The sequence below is a fragment of the Equus quagga genome, chromosome 3 (assembly GCF_021613505.1).
Source record: "Equus quagga isolate Etosha38 chromosome 3, UCLA_HA_Equagga_1.0, whole genome shotgun sequence".
Classification (NCBI taxonomy): Eukaryota; Metazoa; Chordata; class Mammalia; order Perissodactyla; family Equidae; genus Equus; species Equus quagga.
Window position 1 is genome coordinate 76,778,543 of NC_060269.1, and position 24,755 is coordinate 76,803,297.

At 46.4% G+C, this 24,755-nt stretch overlaps 1 protein-coding gene across 2 annotated transcripts in view; it reads left to right on the plus strand.

Annotated features, from left to right (window-relative positions):
- The window catches only part of TSPAN5 (tetraspanin 5), a 152,734-nt gene that overhangs the window by 49,343 nt on the left and 78,636 nt on the right, over nt 1-24,755 (plus strand). The window contains exon 1 of one of the 2 annotated variants that reach the window (XM_046657130.1): nt 22,037-22,338. The exons of the other annotated variant lie outside the window; for it this stretch is intronic. Within the exon in view, the coding sequence (XP_046513086.1) occupies nt 22,288-22,338 (51 nt within the window). The 5' untranslated portion in view covers nt 22,037-22,287. Of the gene's footprint in view, nt 1-22,036; nt 22,339-24,755 lie in introns of those variants that run through there. 2 annotated transcript variants of the gene reach the window in all.

A 24,755-nucleotide genomic window follows, 5' to 3' on the forward strand; every position in this document is an offset into this window, starting at 1 on the left:
CCACACAGCGGAGAAGAGCTGCTGGGAGGTGTGCGTTTCGCGGTGGCCGGTGGTTCTCCTGGATATGCACACGTTAACTCTAAATGGGTAAAATTTAAAAAGCCACATGTACTTCTCCATTTTTGGATTGTTTAGAAGTCATTAAAAGTGGCTCCTCCTGAGGTTATTTGCAGGGATTGACATTTGAGGTGGAGCTGTTTAAAGGCTGTGTCAACAGGCATTTTTAAATTGACCTTATAAATTAGCTGCAGTATCCTGCAGAATATTTTGCTTAAAAATTGTTTGTTGTCTTCTGGGCATCCTTTGGGGCAAAGGCTCAGACAAATGATGCGGAGAGCGCGGTGAGGTGCGCTGGGGCGGGGCGAGGTGGGAGGGGCAGAGGGCTGTCTGCTCCCCTCCCTGCTCCACCCATGCCTCCTGGCGCCGTCCCCAGGGCGCTTCGGGCACTGACTTTGGAGGGGTGATGCAACATTCTTTCCAGTGAATTAATTAGGGCCCCCACAATTAAACTTTAGCCAAGTCGTTGCTTGATAATTGGCATATTTTTTCCCTGACAGGCTGATAATCCAGTTACTGCTTCAAGGTTACATTACAATGTTTGTTTGACTCTTTCAAACCGTAGGGTTTATGATGATGTCAGTAGACCACCGGACTTTCTGAAATAGTTCTTTGTTTTAACAAACACCAGAGAGAGGGCAAGAGAAGAAGCATAAGTAATAATCGCTATTATTGATTGTTAAACCATGATGAATTGTCTTCTTTCATGGACATATTTATTTAAACTACTTTATGTTTTATATATATGTAAAATATTTAAAATGTGGAGCAAATGAGAAGTGAATTCATTTGGGTGTGCAGAGTTTGAAGTGCCGGTAGTGTTGGATGTTGTAAGGAGAAGCCTGGGAGGAGAGAGGGTGGAGGAATCCTGGCAGCTGTCCTGGGCACACCGCTTCATGTCCTCGAGCCTTGGTTTCCACATTTCTACAAAAGACGCGAAACCTGGTTTTTAGGGTTGTGTTAGAGATTAAATGAAGACTCTTATAAAGAGGCCTAGGAACATAGTATCTGCTCAATAAATATTCTCTTTTCTGTTTCCCTCCTTTTGGGTTTTGAGGATAGTTGAAAATTTCTGTGCACATTTGGGAACTTGTCTTTCTCTAAACATAAGCCCTCCCGGGCTTGTTCCAGTTTGTTCACATATCTTGAAAACCGGAAGCTCGGCTACATATAGTGTTCAAGTACCAATCCCAGCCCCGCCTGGACCGTGGGAGGGAGGTTGCTGCAGAGTCGTTACGGGCCTTATTTCTGTTAATACATCTCATGTTGTGTTAGCTGTTTTATATGACGATTCATTGCTGACTCATCCCAGCTTTTCAGTTCCAGAACGGCCTGGTTGTCAGAGAGGCAGTGACTCTGTCATTTTGATGAGGAGGTGTCAGAACAGTTTTCAGTCTACGAATCTGCTTAGCATTACAAAGCATTCATTTTTGTGGAGAGAAATCTTCATGAAGCCCGGGAATTGACTACAATAACCTGTTTTTTTGCTTGTTTGGTCCCGAGAATTGAACATCTTTGAAGTCAGTGACGGGGGATGTGGAGAGCCCTGTGCACTCTTCCTGGAGTGACGGTGAGGAGTCGGCCTGGTGCTGCGGCAGCACTGACGCGCAGCGCCGAGCCCTCGCTGCAGAGCTGGGTGATTGAAGGCACTAATATTCTCTCTCCTTCATCCTAGCTCACTCCATGTTCACACTGCTCCAGAGGCTAAGTGAGCGTCAGACAGGGAAAAGGAAATGGCAGGCGAACAGAGTGGTGGTTCAGAATGACCAAGTAATTCCAGAAATTCAAGCAAGTAATTGTTTTCAAGTGCCTGTTAGGACTGGGCTGCCATGGAGTCTGCGTGGCTCGGAGGTGATTAGGGGGCTTTCATGGCTTTTCTGTTCTCTGACGGCTGGAGCTGGTTTCCAGCCCCAGAGTGAGGGGCAGAGGAATAAGATAAGAAGTGCTGAGGAGCCGACATGGGCGTCACTTCTCTTTTCCGTTGTGAGGGAGGGCTGTGTGTAACCTGCCACAGGGCCAGCCTGCCAAATTCAGTTGGACTCCTTTGCACGTTCACGTTGTATCCTTTAATTGAAACAGTTCTGTTCCACTAGAACTCTGAGACGGCTGCACAAGCCGGAAGTGCTCTGTCCATTTCCTGGCTGATGTCTAAGCTTTCTGGGTAACTTTATTCATGAGAGTTGAGATAGTAGAAGACAAAACCACAGTGGCACTGATGTCTTACAGGCGCTGATTGTGTTTTTCTTCCATGCCCTGGTGCGAGCTGGCAGCTAATAGTTTTAGGCTCAAAATCTGCTGACACAGACTTGTCTTGGTAGTAAAATTGCTTTTGTGCTTGAGTTTCTGAAATCTGATCTTTTACAATAGGGCCATGTTACAATAGGTCCTTCAGCGACATCGTGAAAACACGTGATGTCAATGGTATGAGGGGGATCCTCCAGCAAAGGGTGTGTGTTTATTCCTAGGGTCGAGAATGCCGTAGAGCAAAGTGCCTGGTAGGGTGACGTCTAGAGGCACTAGTAGCAAAGTGAGTATTAAAGATCATCTTCTAGTATGGCTGGTAGCATCCAGCTTATGTGACATCCTCTTGCCACCACCATGCTGTCATTACTATGGGTTCTAATGTGAAAAAGGACCTGAGACTTTCTGAGAATTTATGAGTTCAGAAGTATAGAAGAAGGAAAGAAACTGAAAAGCAGAGGTAACTTTGGGGGACGCAGAATGTGACTAGACAGGTGTAGCCTGTAAACACAGTGAACTTCCTATCCTAAAATGAAGCGTAGGTCTTCCCTTGCCTTGCCTTGTACACCCACCTCCCGTTATTCCACTTCACTTTACTGTGTTGCTGTATGCCATCCGTGCCAGGGACTCACTGGGAATAAGAGCAGTATTGTAGAATTCTAGAGGCAGCCGTCTCTAACCTTGTTTGAACATCTTCATTTAAAGGGGTTGCTAGTCCTTCATACAAAGGTCCGTTTAATCAGATTGCCTTCCTAATTCCTAAACATGAGTAATTAAACAGAGGGGCAGAAGTTGTGATTTGTAGGGGGAGGGGAAGGAAAGGAGAAGAATGTAGCGTTGGCAAATGGCCCACTTTGGGAGGGAGGCGGGCCCGCTCTGCAGTCTCATAAGGGACTTAGAGTTAGTATGAGGGCTGTGGGCACCTCGGCGTCTGTGCAGATGGGCGTGTGAGACAGGTGCATGAATGGGACTTTGCCCAAAAGAAATTTTGAAATGGGCCAAGTGCTTCTAGTTTTGCTAATAAAAAACGGGGAGGAAAGTCTTCTTAGCAACATTTAGACCACAGGCCTCCTTTTTGCCAGCCCAGTGGGGAGCATCAGGCACACAGAAGACTGGAAAGACATTTGTGGGTCGGCTTTTAAACTTTCCCGTTAATTAGAGTGTAAAATGGTACAATCATTTTGGAAAACCATTTAGCAGTTACCCAGGACCATTAAAACAAGTGTCCACAAGAAGACTTGTGTGTGAATGTTCATAGCCGCATTATTCATAATAGCCCCAAACTGGAAACAATCCAATTATCCGTCCCCCAGCAGATGGTTAAACTAGTTGTGGTATGTCTAAGCAGTGGGAGACCGCTCAGCTCCGGGTATGCAGGACAACGTTCGTGAGTCACAGAAACATTGCGCTGAGTCAAGGCACTGAGACCCGGGCAGAGAACCGACTCTAGGAATCCCTTTGTGTGGAGTTCTGCAGCAGGCACACTGGTCTGTGCGCACAGAAAGCAGGGCGAGGTTGTCTGGGGCTCAGCGTGGGGGGATTAACAAGGGAATGTTTTGGGGGCCGTGGGAACATTCTGTGTCTTGACTGTGGGCTGATTACATGGTGTATACACTTGTCAAAACACACTTAAGTGTACATTCAAAGTGAGTATATTTTAAGTAAATTACACCTGAGTTGATTTTTTGTTTGTTAAAAAAACATTTCTTACAAATGTTACTACTCATTATGACCTTGTTTCTATAGAGATTACTTTTCACGTTTAAAAATAACTTTAGATTGGAATCTGTGAAAAATTGAGGATTATCCATAGTTTTATATTATTGTTCCATTTTGCTTCTTTATAAATAGCCTTCTGGATTATGTGCTACTTTTAGAAAGCTTTTGGAGACTTTTTAAAGCGTATGTTTTAACAGGATTTTCCTGTAGGTCTTTGGCAAACTTTGCACTTTTATTGTTTAAGGAGTATAAATGACAACAGCACAGGATTATTTTCTGGCACATTTTCCTCTTGTCCTGCCTCTTTTATGTTCAATAACTCTTCAGTTCCTGTTGCTCCTGCCTTAGAACTTAGAAAAACAGATCCTCTCTCATATGCCTAAAATTAAGAGGAAACGCACAGAACAGAGGAGAAGCCTGGCAGGGCCACGTTGCTGGTTTCTGATGGGCCGTCACTGAAGCAGAGCTACGGAAGTTGATGTCCTACTTGGTGCACACACGGGTGTTTGAGCTTAATGAGTTACCCCAAATGTATGTCCTTCTTGCCCTTTCAGGTTTCTGTGTCGAGGGATGGTTATTTGGAGAGTCAGCTATTTGAAGAACTCATAGTTTAAGATCTCAAAATTTCAGAGCTGTTGTCTTGTCAAGGTAAACCTAAATTTGATGAAACCCAAATTAAAGGGAATTAAGTGTTTGAAGAAATCAGTATCTTGTATATTTGGCAGGTAAAAATGTGAGTTGAAGTGGTTTAGGGATGAGTTGTTGCATTTTCAGGGGGGTGGTCTGTTCATCTGGAACGTATGCTGGAGTCCAAGACCAAGTCCAGCTGCGTTGCTGGACCGTTTATGGCCTAAAGTTCCTATCCTGGTAGAAGCAGAGTACATCACAGACAGTTGTAAGCTTTCTTCAAGATTGGCTGCATTCTTTCTTAATGCTGGTAAGGCTAAAGGAACCACTTCACCCTTGAGGGGCCTGGTGTAGTTAATGAGTGAAAATTGCACTAGAACTGGAGTTTGACCCATGTTCAAGTCATGACAGTGGCCAGCACTGTGGCCTTGGGTAAGTTAATTCATCTCTTGAGCCTCAGTTTCCTCATCTGTAAAATGGGGATATGCACTTCAGAGTTTTCTGGGAAATTAGAGGAGATGGAAGAAGTGACTGTGCCTGGCACATAGTAGGCACCAGGTAAACCTGAGTTGCTTTCCTTGCTTTGAGGGCAGCGTCCTGGCTCTGGTCTGTGTTGCATATACTTGTACGTCCAGGAGCACCATTCTCATTTCACAAAGTGCTGGACTGATGAGAATGAGGGGAGAAGAGTGTGAGTTTTTGTTAACACGTGGTACCCTTTGAAGCAGAGGTGGTGCATCTTCACGTCCTGGTCTGTGTCATGTGCCTTCCCTTTAGAAAGCGCGGCGACGTGGCTGGAGTTGCTCACGGCAGGCTGGGATGCTGAGAGTAGATCTGATCGCTGGAGGCTCCTTGCTTGTGATTGCAGCATAGGAGAGAGGAGTCGGGACTGAGTGGAGCTGGGTGTGCTATTGAAGTAACTCAGCAGATTCCAAAAAGAAAAAGAAGGAAAGGGGAAAGAGCCACCTCCTGTGGCAGCGTTTCCTCGATACGCCTCAGCTGACACTGCAGCACCAGCTGGGTGCGTTGGCATTTTGCTCCAACGTTTTACACTTTGGTCAGAGAAGCACACTCAGTGCAAGGAAATGAAAATTTTCGTGCCATGGTGAAGTATTTGTAAAAAGCTTCGTTCTATTATTGGGATTTCCGTTCTGAGCCTGATTCTGGTAGTCTGTATGTGGATGATGTGCCAGTCCCCAGCCGTGGGTCTAGGCAGTTGGAGATCGGAAGCAATTATCCAGCTAATGTAAAGAAGTCCTGCGAGGGGGACGGAAAGGCGCCCCTCACCCTCTTGTCAATTACTCCAAATTGGTGTTTATAGGGAATTAAATTCCCTGGTAATTGCCCACTCTCTCCTTCCTTTGTCTGTTGGAGCCACCATCAGAGCCCTTAAATGAAAGCCCTGGGAGTATTTCCGGCCTCTTCTCTAAGTCAGGCCAGTGATTTGGCTTTTAAACACCCACATTGCAGGGGTGTCAATGGTGCCTTCGGGCCAGGGTTGGTCTTGGTTCTAGGGGATTAATTGACCCATAAGAAATATTATAATGCAAAAATATGCCCGTGTCAATTGGCTCACCAGTGTTTGTTGTGCAGGAGTTCACAGTGTGGTGGCCTACACTTGTCTGGTATTAAGGATAAGGTAAACCTCGTTTCCTGCGTGGACCAGTCCGAGGTGAATGTCCCTCCCACGTGGAGAGCGTGGAGGGGGAGGTGCTGCAGAAGGAGCACTGGATGCGAGGTCACTGGAGTGGCATCTAATCACAAGACGGCCACTTTCTAGCTGTGCTGTATCATTTTCCAGGCCTCTTACCTGTTCTGGGCCTCATTTTCTCATGTGTAGAATGTGATAGTAGCTTATTTTGCACCCAACCTTCTAGGGTTTTTATCAAAAAATAAATGTGACGTTTGTAATGACACCTTATAAATGAAGACACATTAAACAAAGCACTACACAAATGTAAGATGTTATTAAATGTGAACTCAGTCATGTTATTTCAGTGCTCACATCAGAGAAACAACATTTGTGGCCTTCCGGGAGCACACGAAGAACTGTAGAGCTTAGATCCCCTGGTGAGGCTCCCAGGACGGTCAGTGCGCCGCAGGGCACGCTCATCTCTGTGGAGACCCTCACTGGACCTACCTTGGCTTCCTTTTCCATTCTTTAATGTCACTGTCTTTGTCCTTTACTTTCCAGCATTGGGAAAATGGGAAAACTGGAAGATTTTTACAAATAGTGAGTGAAAATAAGTTGAAGGACCTATGGGAAGAGAGAAGAGATTCTTTAAAAAGCAGGCAATGGTCGTTTTAGAATTCCTTTTTCGGAAGTGACAGACTCAGAAACAGAAAAGCGTTGTTAACTTAAAAAAAAAATTGAAGTTAACACCCAGCACTGCCCTTTCTTTATGTAGTGAGACATATGGTAGAAACAGATTTATGATCCTCTGCAGGCTGTGTTACCGGTCACCCCACTCATGTGACATTGGCACAGTTGGCTCATTTAAAAAACTCAGTGATGTCTTGAAGCCTAATGCCTCTTTATTTTATTTTTTCATCCTGCAGGCCGTGATGAAGTTAATTCCTTTTTAGCTTTCTGAGACACAACCACTTTTACAAAATGGGAAAATGAAAGGACTCTCAAAAGAGGGACACAGAAAATCCAGTTTGCAGAATAGACAGTACAGGCCTGTGCTTGGCGGGAAGATGGGTGCCATGGGTTCCGTTTAAGAACTCAAAGTAAAAGGACAGGGTGGGAAGTGTAGGGAAGGCCTTCAGGGAAGTGCCCAAGGGGCTGATGGTTATTAGCAGCCTTGGAGGTGGCTGGGCCTCGTGGACCCCGCTGTGTGGAGATGGCGTGTGTGCCTTGCTCAGTCAGGTCTGGACGGGAGGAGTGCTGTTGCTGACTTGCCGTGTCTCCCCCACTCCTGCCCCCCTCCTTGAAAGTAGAAGATATGTTTACTCTTCATGGAGCTGAGGAGAAGGCAGGCAGCTGAGGAGGAGACTCATTAGCAGGCCTCTCTGGAAGGTGTGAGACACATGGGCAGCATGGCTCTCTGGGAAACACAACAGGCCTTTGTCTGCAACTACGAACACTAGGAATTGTGGTGTCCCTGTGCTCCAGGGCTCTGTAGCCCTGCAGAACCTCACTCTGCCTGTGCCAAGCAGGGCTCTCTAATTGGATCACTAGTGCACACAAATGTGTCTTCATCGTCTCTGCCCATGTCCCTCTAGAGCATCTCTTTGTTCCCGTTACTGCAGTGTTCGGAATTGACCCATCCCACTGCCCCGCACTTTCTTTGGCTTCTTTCGCTTTTCTGAAGGCAGGCTGAGAAGCAGCCGTTGGCATGCCTGGTGGCGGCGCTGCATGCTGGCCTGGGAGGATCTCCGTCAAAGGAAGAGCTGTCCTCCCTCGGCCCCTCACCCTTGGCTTTTGGCCCCCTCTGCCTCCCAGCTGCCAGCACATTCAATCCCCTGCCTTTGTCCAGGGCAGGACACAGCACCACCTCCTTGGCTCCCCTTTCCCATCTGGGAGCCAAAATCGCTCCTCCAACTCGGGAACTGTGAGTTTCTTGTCATGCTCCTGGCTTGGTGGGAAGATCAGAATGGGACTTCTAACCGCCTGTTGTGTGCAGAGTTGGCAGGGGTGCATGTGCTGTGCCATTGTCTGGGATCTGTGAGGGAACTGCAGAGACAAGTGTCTAGAATGAGACTCAGTGCTGGAGGAGCCCCTTTCCTTTCTCCATTTAGACTTTCTCAACAGAAGCTGCTTTTCGCTTGATTAACTGTAACAAACTGTCTTTGGAGTTTTGTGTTTTGGAAACCACATTGCCAAAGGAGAATCATTATGTCTGTTGTAAAAGCCCCGAATAAATTCCTCCTAGTATAAATGCAGAAGAATAGAAGGCTTTAATCTATCTTCTTGCCTATTTGTGAAATACTGCTGAGTGACCTACTTCATCTACATATTAAATATACTAGACTTATCTGAGCTTTTTTTTTCTTTAGTTGTTACCTTGGAAACGATGCCCTGGCTCAGAAATTGCATGAGCCCTTTTGCAAATCTGCGGTACGGTTTCTTCACACGGAGAAGGCAGATAATGGGAAAAAGTTGGATTTTCCAAAATGTCTTCAGTTGTTAGTAGAAAAGAGAGAGGAAGGAGGAAAAGTGAGAGAGATTTATTCTTGTAGTATTTCCAGAATACTCCTTTTAAATTAATTGGAAGTGGTTTTACCTAGATTTGAAAAGAAAATAATAGTATGGCCTCTTAGAACTTGAGACTGCTTTTAAGGAAGAACTGTCCTGGTGCCTTGGGAGCACTGGCCCAGGAGCACCAGCTGTGCACTGACACTGGATTCCAGACCTGCCATTCGGGAGTCTCTACTCTCAGTACTTTGATTGCACTGGTTCTTGCAGATTTTTTCATGGTGTCTTATTTTCTCAGGCCAACTTTCTCAGGAGACTGAGAAGTAAGATTTAAAAATAGGATTTAGTGGGCAGCCAGAGAGCAAAACTGGCCCATCTGCCAAGCTGAATAGGTAGCCTGCATATCATGGTGCAGCAAGGAACCCTCACACTTTTCTACAGTGTCTCAGGTTGTCGTTGAGGAGATTGGTGCCCAGAGAGGTGACATAGATCGCCCAAGGCACACGTGTGGTTGGGGCACAGACTGGACTAAAAATCAGATTTCTTGACTCCAGATCTAAAGCTCTTTCAACATCGGTTGAAATGTGCCATTTAAGACGCGAGTCTCTTGCTGCCTCCGTCTTTTCTGCAGTCCCCTCTACCATGCTTCGCAGTGCCGATGGCCCTACAGCATGAGGAGACAAAATGTTCTTTAGGCTTTTCTTCTTGAAAACTTGGGACAAGAATAAGTTAGCCCGAGGCCATCACAGAATCTTTGAAAAGAGACTTTTAACTAGGAAATTGTTTTTTCAATGTAGTACGGAATTCTGATTATGACTTTGAACTGGAAAGTCTGCAGGTAAGAGTAGGAACTGTGTATAATACCTTTGCAGGTACTTTTGTGTGTTCATTCCTCATTTGTAAATCTGCTTTCTTACCTGCTAGTTATCTGTTCATTCATTCATTCAGCAGCTACTGAGCTGTATTAAATACTAAGTACTGGGAAGGTGCTTGGGAAGCAGAGTTGAGTTCTGTACATACTCTTTGGCCTCAGTAATACTTAGGCATATATGCTAGTTCAGTAGCTGGAAAATTTTAAATAAAGAGAGGGGCATTTTTACTGCTTACATTTAATGTGAAGAATTGAATAATTTTTTTCGGAAGGTGGCAGTAGTTCAAGCATCCTTATTAAAACAAGAATAATTCAGAAGGTCTCTGTAAGGTCTCACCTCTCATTTTCCTCAGAACAAGCTCTGGTGCCAGAGGGTCTAGCAGGTCCCATGCCCTTTGGCTCAGGGGTTGTTTGAGATCGGAAGGAGGGGGTGGGGAGGGAGCCAGGGCCAAGTATGGCAGAATTCCAGGGTCTGTATGGTGTAAATACCACAAAGACCTAGTGACCGTGCAGTGGAGGTCGGATGGGAAAGGGAGTGCTGAAGCAGTGGAGAATAGCAATAGCAGGTGTAATCTACTATGACACCGTCATTAAACAGGCTCCCTGCTGGGCACGTTATCTACATTCTCTCACTGGTTTGCCTTAACAACTGTGGGAGGGTGGTCCAGTCACATATTGCCATATTGCTGCTGAGGACACTCATGCCATGAGATCAGCAATGTGGACAAGGTCATGGCTAGGTGATGGATTAGGCGTTTCATCCGGGGCTCCCTGCTGTGTGAGCCCACCAGCTCTTGCCTTCACACAACACTCCCTCCCCTTTTAACAAGTTGAAAATTCATCAAGACCGTGGTACTAATTTTCTTCTTCCTTTTAATCATTAAAATGGAATCTCACTGGGCACTAAAGGGGAGACAAAATGAAGGAAAATTATAATGGAGTGTCAAGAATAAAAGTGAGAATCTAGGACCAAACTGGTTAAATGAAAGGAATCCATATGTAGACTCCCAACCCACCTTGCCTGTATTACTTCAGCTGACAACTTGAATGTTGGTTAGGGTTGGGGGATGGTGAGAGTAGGAGGTGGTGGTTTCTGGGTGAACACAACACTGTGTTCCGGGTGCAAGTAGATCTGCCCCCTCTTTGTGTACAGTGCCGGGGAGTGTGTTTCGCTTTTGTCTTACATAGGGAATTCGCAAGGAATGGTAGTTACTTTACATCTTTTGTGGGTACCGTGCACATTTCTCTTCATTCCAGTCACTAGTGCTTTGATTCAGTACAGCCAGCATAACCCCTGCCTTCAGGGAGCGGGCAGTTCCCCGAGGGGGACCCGTGATTACAGGGTAGTGGGATCAGTGCTGGGGAGGCATGGATGAAGAACAGAGTGTGATTTCATCTTTGAATTTTAGTGATGTGGAAAATAAGCAAGTGGAAAGATATTTTGGGCTTCGTTTTACAAGGGGCTTGAAGAACTCCTCAAAAAATTGTTCTGCGGAATTATTTGCCATAAGACTTGTGATTTTAAGCTGACTGTTGAGATCATGGTGAGTTTCTTGTCGATGAGGCTTCTGGTCAGGTCTGTGTGTGCAAGTCAGCATGTCGTGACTGCCTTCCTCCGCTTACTATCAAAACTGAAAACAACTCTTTTCTGCATGCTTTTCCATCTCATTTTCTTTATTAGGGCACGTGTCGTGTGCATTTGTTTTCCGTGCAGATTTGCGTGAATTTTGTCCTAGACAGCATCACGTTTTGCACCAGATCCTAGTGGTAATCAGTCAGGGCTGGACGTCATGGTTGGCACCTGAGTTTCTCCCTGCTGGGCCCCCGGGTGACCTCAACTTCTGGTTAGTCTTATGAAAAATAGTGTAATTTGGTTTCATGCAGTGAGTCTCTTAGAAAAAACCAAGATTTATAGGCAAATTAGTGGCTGTACAGGTTACTTGGAAATATTTCTACTGTTTTTTTAAAAAATCAGAAGGTCAGTGGAGCTGAAGACAAAGGGAAGGAATTACCTTTTTCTTTTTAATGTGCAGCAGAATATGTGCTAATGATGCAATTACAATATAGTAAGTTAATACAAAGTTAATCCATTTTGGACTTTATTGTATTGTCTTGACCTTGTTTGTGGAGTAATGTAATTGTGACAGAGTAATTAATACCCTACAGAGGGATTAGCAGTAAAGATGAAGATAGAAGAACGAGGAGAAAAGCACTGAGTCGCACAGAAGGCAGGGGAGTTTAGAAAGTGCTGAGGTGTAGAATTTCCTGAGGGTGATTTTCAGCTTTCCTGACTCTGATTACACATTTTCACATCTGCAGTGATAATCAACTTGGTTACACAGGTGAAACAGAGACAAATGATGGCGTTCCGAGGTGGATCCGCAAGAACGATGTTCCGGCCACGCCACCAGCCCTCAACTGGGGCTTCCCCATGTTCTCAGAAAGGCATTCTCCTCTCTGTAGTGTCCATGTTTCTGTTATTAAAATATCTTTTTGGTCATCATTTATTCTGCACAAATCTTAGCAAATGAGAGCCAAATCAGGAGGAGTTCCCCCAAATGAGTACTTGGCTGTATATCAGAGTGTGGGGGGCCTCTCAGGCCCAACCAGTGGTTCCAGGTGCATTTTCTTGGCTCTGGGGTTTCTAATGATGGGCTGTGCTTCCAGATTGAAGTGAGTAACTTTGACCCCAGTAGGAGGGAGTGGAGGAGAAGAGAAAGAGATCTAGCTGGAGTCTCTTGTGCTCCACAGAAGTTACAGCTGGAGAAAACCTCCAGGAATGAGATGAGGCCGGCTTTGTCCTCCTCCGCAGTCCTGCCCAGGCAACAGAGAGGAAGTCCTTTCTCTGCCTGTCCCAGCTGACTGACATTGTAAGTGTTCTTCAGTGGCAGGTTTCTCCTGTTTTCAATTGAAAAATAGGCTTTCCTATTACAGTATTAAAAATTCTGTGGTTTCGCTTTAAAATCAAATAACTCAATTTATTCACAAAGGAATTACAGACATTATTTCTAGTTTTCTTTTAATTGTTTGTCCTCCAGTGTTACTCATCTTGGCCTTTATGGCCACCGTCTTGGTGTGCTGGTGTCTGCTCTCCTCCTCTCCCTGACTTGGCTCCGGGCAGCTTCTCCAGGTTGGGTGGCTGTGCTCTCCCCGACTACTCTGTGCAGGAAGGCTGAAGCACAAGGGGGCTGCCAGCCTGCCCCGAAGTCTGAGCACAGGATAATTTGACCCTCGAAATCTTTCCACAGTTTGCATCAGAGTAAAAGAGGTCAGCTGGATGCTCGGCCTTGCTGGAACCCAGCAGTGAGGGTCAGGTGATATGTCTGTGCACTGTTTTGTGGGGTCAGGTGGGCTTGTCTGTGCGGCCAGCATCATCCGCCCCCATTTGCACTCACCGGACCCTAGCAGGCGGTCACCACCTACAATAATCTCTCAGACTTCTGCATGTAAAACCTACATCTAAATGTGTATGTTTACAATTGTGATAGGCAAGAGCTTATTTTTCTTAAACAGAGTAAAGGAAATTTTTGTTTCAACTGGTATTTCTGTTTTCTCCAGGCACATAGTAAAAGTTTTTTTTCTCGACAAAAACCTGGAGAGAATTACTAATGGAAAAAAATGCTGTCATATACTGTTAAAATGTCGCAAAGCAGATATCCTAGCCACCCATCGTATATGCATATAAATTCTTTTAAAGGATGATTTAAACATCCTTTTGGATCTGTACATTTAAAAAAAAAATCTTTGGCATCGAAATACAAATGTGTGAAAATTTTCACATAAATTCTCACAGAAAATTTCACATAATAATTGCAACCAGGGGCCAGCCCCATGGCTGAGTGGTGAAGTTCGTGCGCTCCACCTTCTGCAGCCCAGGGTTTTGCCGGTTTGGATCCTGGGCGCGGACATGGCACTGCTCATCAGGCCGTGTTGAGGCGGCGTCCCACATGCCACAACTAGAAGGACCCACACCTAAGAATATGCAACTATGTACTGGGGGGCTGGGGGAGAAAAAGGAAAAAAAAAAGAAGATTGCCAACAGTTGTTAGTTCAGGTACCAATGTTAAAAAAAAAAATTGCCACCAAATTATTTGCTGGTTTTCTGTTGCTTTTTCCTCATGTCCTTCATATTGTTTATGAAGCTGTGACTTGAATAAACGTAACCTGGGAGCTTTGCATTCCACAGATGAGCCTCCGCATTGCCCCCCACTGTGTGAGATGGCTGGGTTGGAGAGGCTTCTGGAGGGCTGGCTCGGCTGTGGGGAGGCAGAGCTGGGGCAGAGCTGGAGTGTCCGCGTCTGTTCTTGTAATGCAGTTTTCTTGTCCTTGTGTTATCTTAGAGTTTTAGTGGGAAAACTATTAACAATGTTATTTCAAAGAAATGGTTAACAAAATAAAATTTAACAGAAACTGGAGCTCTGGGCTTTGGTTAAACATTCTTTTCCTCTGCACTCTCCCTCTGTCTCTTTTGAACGAGCTGTGACTCCTTTCCGCACAGGTGCTTGGCGTGGTATTAACCTTCCTCAGCTCGTTCCTTGGTCCAGGGCTGCAGACATTTCACTTGCTCCTGGTCCGAGTGAAGTGCCGCACTCGGGCAAGGCCTGTGCAGCTGAGAGTCTGTTCTGTCCTCTGAGTGTACGGGGATTCTGACGCAGGAGGAGGAACTTGTGTGAGGATGCTGGAGAAGCCCAGGAGAAAGCCGGGAGTGTGGAGGGACAGGACCAGCGTGGGTGCCCTGGGAATGCAGAACCGGGTGGGTGTTGTGTGGCAGTTGACAGTGCCCCTTCTGGGAGCCGGGGCCGCAGAGGTTCTGCTTCAGCAGCTTTGTGTGGAGGCCAGCTGCCCGCCACCCCACTTACTTCACCCAGCACCTGTGTCCTTACTCCTCTACGTTCGTAGCCACATCGGGGATATTTATGGGGGAGAGAACACGGGGCAGTGTGGTGGGTGCTGAGGGGCGTACACAGGTGAAAAGCGACCCCCCTTACCCTCCAGAAGCTTTCAGCTGCTGTGCCTCGGGGGTGGTGTGCCTTAAGGAAGTGCCATACTCAGGTTAGAGGAAAGGATTCCTGAAGTGGTCAGAGGAGGACTTGGGATGGGGTGAGAGCTTGTGTGGGTCTGGAAGGAAGGAGGTGGCACTGCCCCCTGAGAGAAGGGCACCAGAAACCATTTGCTCTTTCTTCCATAGCCGAGCGGGTACATACAAAGAGCGCGTTCCCTCACTCAGGGCAGAGCTGGGAAGAATGTTCCGGTATGGGTGGAGGCATAGTTTTGTTTCTCTGTTGGATGCAGTAGGCCCTGAGGACCCTTCAGTCAGTGCTTGCTTCATCCTCCAGCTCCGCGGTCCTGTCTGTTCCACATAGCATCACAGGCCACTGCAGTGAATGCTGAAAAACTCAAATCCACTGGGTGTGGGTTTCCTAAATAAAGGGTAACTCTTCTCAGCTTTCAGAAAGGGTGGGGCCTGTGACTGTTCTGTTTGCATCCTGTCCCCAAAGCCCAGCACTGAGTTTGGCTTATAATAAATGCTAATAAACACTGGTGGAAGGAAGGGAAAAAAGTCCAGGGCTATTATTTGGGAAAGAGCTAAGAGGAGAATTCATTTTTGAGGAGATAAAGTGAGTATAATTCCAGGATTATTTCCTCTTGAAGTGTAGGCATCTGAGGGGAGTGAGTGCCCCTCCTTCACAGGTGGGGTGGCTCTGCAGGGATGAAGGTGATGGGGTTTCTGGCTCCTGTTCCAAGTTCAGGTCTCAGGGGAGGTTCAGTGGGGCCTGGGGCTGCCTCCAGACCACACAGCTTTGCATAATTGATTAACTCTGCATAGCTGTTGCATTTCTGTCCTGAAGTGAATTTCATTTTCTAATTAACTCTCCAGAATTAACAAGTGCCAGAAAACAAGATGTGCGTTAAATCTTGTGATCTGATGGAATGCAGCCAGCTCCTCAAAAAGGTATAATTAATCATCTTGAATCTCTCAGGGCATTCTTAGTTCCTGAGTTGGTACACAGGTCTCTGAAAATAGCTAATGATGATTGTTTACTGTGGACCAGGCATTGCACGGAGGGCTGCAGCAGTTACCGCTTTTGATTATTTTTTTTATCTTCACAAACACCTTAAGAATTAGCTGTATGAGCATCTCCATTTCTAGCGCTGGGAACTGATTCTCAAAGTGGTGAAGCCGCTCAAAGTTGACACAGTCAGTTCTAGTGGAGCTGGGCTTGAGTTGAGGCAGACGGGCTCCTAAGGGCCAGGTGACATTACTTCTCTTCCTTCTCCCGGGCCTTCCCGTTTTCCTTAGTCTTCCTCGTGTCTGCTGTCTGTCATCCTAACACTCCTGTCGGATGTGATAAACAGCAGTGACTGGGTGTAGTACAGGCCCCGGATAAACAGAGCCCAATGCCACCCACAGGCAAGAAGGATTTTGGCAAATCACGTCACCTGCGTAATGGTAGGTCATGATCACGTAATGCATCGGAGGTCAATTTTGGAGCAATACTTCGAGGGAAATGTAGGTATTTTATACCAGCAGAGACCTTTGGGCTGGGAGAAGCTACATGATGAGGGGACTTGGAGTTTCAGGGGGGAAAAAATTAAGGACTCTGGTTGGCAAGTCTCTTGGAAATTTTTTCTTTTTCTTTTTGGAGGAAGATTAGCCCTGAGCTGACATCTCCTGCCAATCCTCCTCTTTTTGCTGAGGAAGACTAGCCCTGAGCTAACATCCGTGCCCATCTTCCTCTACTTTATATGTGGGACAGCTACCACAGCATGGCTCGACAAGTGGTGCCATGTCCACACCTGGGATCCGAACCAGTGAACCCTGGGCTGCCGAAGCGGAACGTGCAAACTAAACCGCTGTGACACTGGGCTGGCCCCTCTTGGAACGTTTTAAAGGCAGTAAACATTTTAAATTCAGTACGTCAGTAACTTTTGGATGAGAAGTTTCAGGTACTTCACAACACTTAAATAAAATGTGTGAGCATTGTGGTGGATAAGTGGGGATGACACCACTTCTCTCTTCTGTGTTAATAACATTGTGAAAAAGACAGAAGATGAATTTATTTTTTAATTGAGTTTTAGGTTTTGGTTTTTATTTTAAAGCAGAATATAAAACAATTGTTTTCTATCTCCATGAATGCTGGGATAGAAGACTTATTGCTGGAAAAACACATCATTGTTAGTCATGACATTTTTTGAATCAGAATGTCTAGATAATCAAAGATAATCAATGTATTCAGATAATCTAATTTGTTTCATGTGCAGCTGTTATTTCTATTTACCTTTTTAAGAAAAGGCAAAATTCCTGGATATTGCAGACTTGGCAGTACAACTTTAAGTAACTTTTATAGCATTACAGGTTGATTTTGAGTAAATTGAATAATTTGCAAGTGTAATGACATTGGAAGGTATATAGGTGCACATAAATTGAGGGAGAAAGGAATAATTAGTGCTGTTTGACTTTTTAAGAGTCATTTTGTGAATAATGTGGATATACAGAAGGTGAGAGAATACAGCGGCCCTTCAGAGACAGAGCAGAAATGAGATAACGTGTCTTTTCTTTCAAGACAGATAGGGATGACGTTGGATACAACATTCAAGCTTGATATTGTAGTTTCTAATGGGAGAGAAAAAGTTCCCAGAATATTGTGTGGATATTGTGCAAGGTGCTGATTATTTAGAAAGAAAGATTTTAGACCATAAGGACATTTTTTTCATCAGTTGAGATAGGTAAGAGTTTGATATTATTCCTGATCCTCCTTTTCAACCTGAAGAAACCCGTGGATAAACCCCGATGGCTCTGGGTGATACAATCACCAAGCAAGTGATCACGGACTCCTAGTAAGGACAAGGAGAAGAAGATGAGGAGCTCGGGCGTGGGTCACTGGGGCTTCCAGACGTCTCAGAGACACGCGTACTGAAGAGCCTTGATTGATCGGAGAGATTAGCATGTCTCAGTCTCACTGGGAGGGAGACTGACGTGGGCTCTTTCCTCCTTAACAACAAACGCACCCCATCCCCATTATAGATGTGTGCCGTGTGTTCGAATCATCCCCCAAATTGAGGAAATCTGTATATAAATAGAGTGTGTAGTGATTATCACTGCAATCTCTATATTTAAAAATCATTTTCCATGTTTTTTCTTCCAAATATTTGTATATATGTATCCACACCTTTTCATATTTTATACTTTATTTTTTCAGTTTGAAAAAATACTACAAATAGTGAGCTTTTCCCTGTGTTGCTAGATAGTCTTTGAAAAGGGGATTTGTAAGCTCTGCCCCGTGGCTTTGGTGAGCCTGGCTTTGTCCCTCTCCACTCGGCACTCGATGCTCCAGCCTGGCACTGCTTGCGCCTCTCAGCTCCTGCGTGCCCTGTGCTTCTCCTCTGGTCCAGAACATTCAGCCCCTGTCCTCTTCACTCAGCTAACTCTTAATCTTCATGGTACTCTTTTTATTTAGCTGGAGTTGAATGCTTTGGAAAGTGGGCAAAGACCATTTTAGCTGGATTACAAAAAGTAGGCTTCGTTGGACACAAGAATCTCTAACTTCAGTAACATTGTTATTTGTTGTGTGTCCATTGGGGTCAGGCTTCTTGCTAGGCACCCTTCCTGCTTTCGCATAATATTCATAGTTACCCTGGCTGAGAAGTGGCATTCTTATTTTAGAAAAGATGAAGCCAGTGCTGAAAGTAAGGTATGAGGCGGTGGCAGAATTGGGAGCTACCTCTGTCTCTCTGTCCTTAGATCACACTCCTGTTTCTTTTTTCTTTCTTTCTTTTTTTTTTTTTTTGCTGAAGAAGATGAGCTCTGAGCTAACATCTGTGCCAATCTTCATCTATTTTATATGTGAGTCACCACCACAGTGAGGCTGACTGGTGTATGTCCACGCCCCAGATCTGAACCTGTGGACCCGGGCCCATCGAAGCAGAATGCACCAAACTTAACCACTGTGCCATGGGGCCAGCCCCCGACTACTGTTTCTTTTAATTCTGACTTGCTGGGACATTGGCATAGGAGGAGGGGGAGAAATCTTTTTTTCTTAAAGATTGGCACCTGAACTAACAACTGTTGCCAATCTTCTTTTTTTTTTTCTTCCCTGCTTTATGCCCCCAAACCCCCCTTTACACAGTTGTATATCTTAGTTGCAGGTCCTTCTAGTTGTGGGATGTGGGACGCTGCCTCAGCGTGGCCTGACGAGCAGTGCCATGTCCGCGCCCAGGATCCGAACCATGGGCCGCCGCAGCAGAGTGCGCGAAGTTAACCACTCGGCCACGGAGCCCACCCCCGAGGGGGAGAAATCTTGATGGGGCACTTGATGAATGGCTAACAATTGACAACCCTCTTAGACTCGAAACAGTCATAAGATCTAGTCCTGAAATACCTTAAGTTAAAGGGGTCCCTGGGAGAATGTTCAAGATCTCTGAGGGATAACTGTTAACAATCTCATGAGAATTAGTCTTACATGCATGTAAGTAAGGTAAACCATCTTGGCGCAGATGGGAAGGTAGCCTTTAACAAAATCTCTCTGTGAGGAGGAACCCTGCCCAGGGTTAACAGTTCCTAAGTTTAGAAAAAAGAAATGCAGCTCAAGTTCAGTAAGTAGGTGAAATACGATGTGCGAAACCTTTAAAGGTCTGAGAGGTTGATTATTTTGGTGACAGGGGTTAACTTACGGATTAATGAGTCAAGAGATCTACAAAGTTAAAATTTCTCTTCTTTGCACCGTTCACGTCAACAAATACTTTCCCAGGCCAAATGGAATCATTAGCCTCGTAGGAAACTCTTGGCCTTTTTTTAAATGACGAAATTGTGGCCAGTTTTGTAAATAAAGTTTGCTCTTGACCCTGGAGACTCTGGGCAGGATGAATTTGTCGTGTTGCAAGGGAGGTCGGTGGGTGAACTGGTTTCTTGGGACCTCAGCACTGGTGGTAATGACCCACTTCTTCCAGAGACTCAAACCTTCTTATCTTTAGCTTTAGTGTTCCCTGCCGTAGAACTTTAAACCAGGGACACATTTTTTTGGATAATTTTTATTCATATTGAGCTTAAAAATCAACTAAACCAAACTAAAATCTGTAACATTTTGTACTGCTGCTTCTTATTAAGATTGTTTAGTCATAGAAGGAGAAGAACAGTAACGCCAAGTTTGGGAATTCTTGCCCTTATAAATCAAAATAGAATTAGATGACAGCTTTTGCATGTTTCAAATGATGATGTAAATCCGTTGATAGTTGCCGCTGACTTTGGAGCGGAGTCCCTCTGACGCACAGTTGCTGTTTGATGACGGGGACTGCCCAGTGCAGCGGGCGGGGAGACAGGAAGACTCGTTTGCGGGGACATTTGCTCGTGTGCATTTCTCCTCAGGTCGGGGTTCGAGCCCAGAACTGGCTGGAATTCTGGGGCTCCAAGCCTGTTCGCCCAAGGTCTCCTGGAAAAGCCTTTCAGACATTTCTAGGAATTGGTACGGTTGTTTGGATTGGTAGACATGGACAAAGCAGGAACAGAAGAAAATAAAAATTAAAAAAAAATGTGGTGGTAATAGAGAGGTAAGTGTCCCCCAAAAGCCCTTCCACCGGAGGAAAATGGGTTTGTAGCCTTTTTCTTGGGGAGGAGTGTGTGTGGCTCTAGTTTAGCCGTTGATGAAAACAACATATGGTCGGTTTTATGAGGACTTAGAGACAGATGGTGACCTCTAGGCTAATTACTTGGTGGGCGAGATTCTTCAAGCAAACGGTGCGATTGTGACACTCTGCCCCTCGGGAGTGAGACAGCCTGGCTGTTTATTATCACACCAGGGAACATGGTCCAGGTGAGCGGGGACAAGGTGCCAGTGAGGGAGGGTATTTACAACTTGTCTTCGTCTCCAGATTCATTTTAGTGGCTAAAGGAAAAAAGGAAGCAAAGAAGTTGAAAGAGGTGGCACAGTAAAACCTCGGCTTGCGCTGCAGCTGCGTTATCTTCACAGTTAGCTTTCTGGGGGGCTGCGGGGTTTCCGCGTTCAACACAGCATTGTTCTCGGGGGCGCCGGGAATGGCGCTCTTCCTGAAGTCTTGGTTGTCCCCTGAGGGGTCCTGCCGGACCCGAGGGGGCCGTGGAGAGGGGCCCCTCCACCGAGCCTGCCCGGGTGCGCCTCGCCCCCTCCCCGCTGCAGTCCTCTTCGCCACGGTTTTCAGTCATCTGACATCCTACTGGTTTTTACTTAAGTATATTTCTGTTTTACGTCTCCTCCGAATGTGGGCTTCCTGAGGGCAGGCTTTGAGGCTGTTCTCTGCTGTGGCTGCGGCCCCTGGGACAGTGCCGGCACAGGCAGCAGTTCCAGATTTGCTGACGTCGCTGGTTAACTGATTACAGCTCCTTGGACCCTCCCCCTCTGCGCGCGACCCTGGCCTTCGCCCCCCTCCGCGTGCCCGCCCCTCCACCTCCGCGCGTCCGCCACCCTTCCGCGCGCCGGCCTCCCCAACCCATGCGCTCTTCCTCTCCGCGCGCCCGCGCCCTGCGCCCCTCTTCGCGTGCGCCGGCGCCCGGCTCGCAGGCTGTCGGGCCTTTGCGTGGCGGTCCCCTGCGCTGACTGTGGCGTCTGCCCGCGCCGCGGAGTCCGCAGTGCGTGGGGTGCCGCTGGTGCATGCTCGTGGAGCGCCGCAGAGAACTGTCTGCGAGGGAGCTGTGGGCGCCCGGGCTCGCCTCGCTCCGGCCCTCCCGGGAGGCGCAGGTTCTGCCCGCGGCGCGCCGAGTCCTTGTTATGGCTTCAGGCCATCTCGCTCCCAGCCCCTCAATCACGGGGACCCCTGCTCAGTGTCAGCTTTCCTAAGCCTCACAGTCCATAGCAGGTGCATTTTGTTTTCGTTTTTATTTATCATTGTTTTTAAAAACTGTACTTTTCAGAGCACTGTTAGTTGGGTTTACAGTAAAATTGAGAGAAAGGCACGGAGCGGTCCCACGTGCCCCTGACCCACACGTGCACGGCCACCGCATCACCGACGTCACCCACTGGAGTGGGACATTTGTCGCCAAGGATGAGGCTGCGTCGCCGTGCCTGATCACCCGAACTCCGTGGTTTACCTTGGGGTTCACGCTTGGTGTTGACATCCTGTGGGTTTGGACACAGTATGACGTGTCATCCATGTTTATAGTAGATAGATTTTTAATTATCTGAAGGAAAATTGTAGAGTGAAGTTCTTAGTTTGGTGGTGGTGTGTTAATGTTTTATTAATAGTGAGAACGTCACAGCTTTGGAAGGTAGCCGCCCTGCCCGCGAGAGGAAGCCTGCTGGGCCGCGCCCGGCACCCCTGCTGGGCCTGCTCCCGGCTGCCGGGGCCGCCAGGGCAGCTGCAGACTCCGCAAGACGGCGGCGGCTCCTGGGAGCGGGGCACTTCTGTCGGGGCAGCTCTATCCTCGTCTCTATTCGGTGCGTTGTAACGAGCCTCCGGTTTGAAGGCCGGGTAACCAAGCCTGCAAGAACCTCTTAGAACGAGGACCGTGGGCAGAAGCCGGAGCGACCTGCAGGAAGGAACACTGCGTGTGGTTTGTCGCGTTGAGCCTGGCTGCGGCCGAGAGCCCGATTCTCAGGGCACCTGCTGTCAGGTGTCGCCAGGAACCCCCTGCCCGCTGTGTGTGTGTGCTGTGTGGAGAAAGATGGAGAGGAAGAACGAGTGGAGAGATGACAGCGCCTTGACCTGGTCCAGGGTGCGTACTCGAGGGGGAAGGTGGCCTCGTGTGGATGCTTCCTCCGCCCCGCTCCGTGCGTGCGGCTGCCCTTGGCCTGGGCTGCCCTGGCTCTCAGCGCGTTCAGACACTGCCTTGTGTCTTTTCGTATCCGGGGGTTTTTCTTCTGAGCCTGCAAAGGGCTGGAGTTTGCAGTTAGGGTTTGGATATGCCCTATAAACACGGCGAATTGGGGGTACGGATCAGATGCTGTAGTGGGAGGTGGCCTTCCTACCGCAGGGTGTGGAAGCTTTTGTATTGCTTATTCTGTGTTGCCCAGCATAGCTACAGCTGCCGTCCATGTAGAGTCTCCGGTCTGCAACCCAGGACATCCCAAGTCCTACCTCGCGCATCCTCAGCCATTCGCCATCATTAGTGCCCGGTCTCCATGATTTGGTTGAAAAGCCCCACAGAAATGTGCGATACTGATCTGTTTCTCCACCCATCTGTCAGTTCGCTCATCAGTCTCTTCATACCCTAACCTTTCCAAAAACAAATTTTAATATGCTTAAGTATATAAAATCTAAATATATAAAATTTAGCATATATATTAAAGAATACTTATGGTTTAAGGAGTCATAAGGTAGGGGACATGTAGATAGGCCATGACATTAGAATGTCTAATAATAAACACTCAATAAATTTTTTCTATTAGCTATTATACGTTTCTGTTTATTGTTTTAAGTAAATCAGGAGAATGTGTAAAGGGAAAAGGGATACAAGTAATGCTTTTATATTGGAGAGCAATTGAATTTGCTGAAAGTGACCTGCAGATGTTTTCTGAGCTTCCTATTAGCCAGTGCAAAAAGAGAAACATGTTCAGCCTCATGTTACAAAGTACATGCTACTGCTTCGGAAAGTCATAGGACCTGATAAAATGGATACTATGTGATAAAGTTGGAAACAGCTTTGGCAAAGTCCCGACAGTAAATAGAATAAAGAGTTTTTAGAGCAGCTTCCTATAGTGTTCCTCAGTGTTGGCCAGTGGGACAACCAAAAAATTCATCTCAGTAAGAATGGTCAGTAAGAGCAGCAGACAGTGCAGTTTTGAGAATGGCTAGTGGAGATGCTTGTTCCCAAACATTCCGTCTTACTTTTCTGCCCACGCGGCTAGTACAGTATACTAAGGCTGTGGTGGAGGTTGGGGGTGGGGGAAACGGTGTTGGCAGGAGGTGTGAGCTCTCACCAACACTCTCTTTCTTGCTGCGTTTTGATCTCTGTCTCACGCTTTTCATGTCTGTCATTCAATGTGCTTAGCTCCCTGCCATGTCCTGGTGATTAAGGAAGATCCTATGTCTTTCCAAAATTTCTAATTTTTTGGTGGCCTTGGAATATTTTCTTTGTTTTATACAGTGGACATTATTACTCTTTTGGAAAAGTCTGTTTGGTTGCATGATAAACAATGTCCTGGAATTGTCTTGCTTTCTAATTTTGCCTTTCTTATCAACTCTGAGATTTTGTGAACATTTTCAGTGAATGGGAAATTAAATTGCTAATATGAGTTGCAGTTTGGGAATTTTGTCCCAGATGATGAAACCAGATGAGTGTGTTGTCTTTACGTAGGCTGCCTCACGGTTTTGGTTTTGGCTTGAATATTAGATGTTGGCCTCTTCATGGGCTTCCATACAGCTGGGTCTACCTCTGTTTTATTATTGCGAATCTCTGTCACATTGCTGCAGTCTCTCAGCTATGATCGTATTTTCCAGTCTTCTTGCTATTTCTTTTTCACTACTTATACGATGAAAGGAAGTAAAATTAGGTGATTTGATGTCTGATTTAAAATCAACATGTCCACAGAATCAGAAATTAAAGAAGGTAATAACATTGATTCTTTTTTTTTTTTAAAGATTTTATTTTTTTCCTTTTTCTCCCCAAAGCCCCCAGGTACATAGTTGCATATTCTTAGTTGTGGGTCCTTCTAGTTGTGGCATGTGGGACGCTGCCTCAGCGTGGTTTGATGAGCAGTGCCATGTCCGCGCCCAGGATTCGAACTGACGAAACACTGGGCCGCCTGCAGCGGAGCGCGCGAACTTAACCATTCGGCCACGGGGCCAGCCCCAATAACATTGATTCTTCTCTTTAAAAATGATTTATCTCATTTGGCTGAAAAAGTTTGGTTCTCTCCCCCACAGTGTTCATTATTTTAGGTGTTCCCTGTACCTTGTGCATGCCCCCGGTACATTGCTGTCCTCTGTGTGTGTGCATTGTACTCTGTGCATTCTCCTTGTACATTCCTGTCCTCTGTACATGTACATTGTACTCTGTGCATGCACCCGGTGCATTCCTGTCCTCTGTACATGTGCATTGTGCTCTGTGCATTCTCCCTGTACACTCCTGTCCTCTGTACATGTGCTTATACTCTGTGCATACTCCCATAATTCCTGTCCTCTGTACATGTA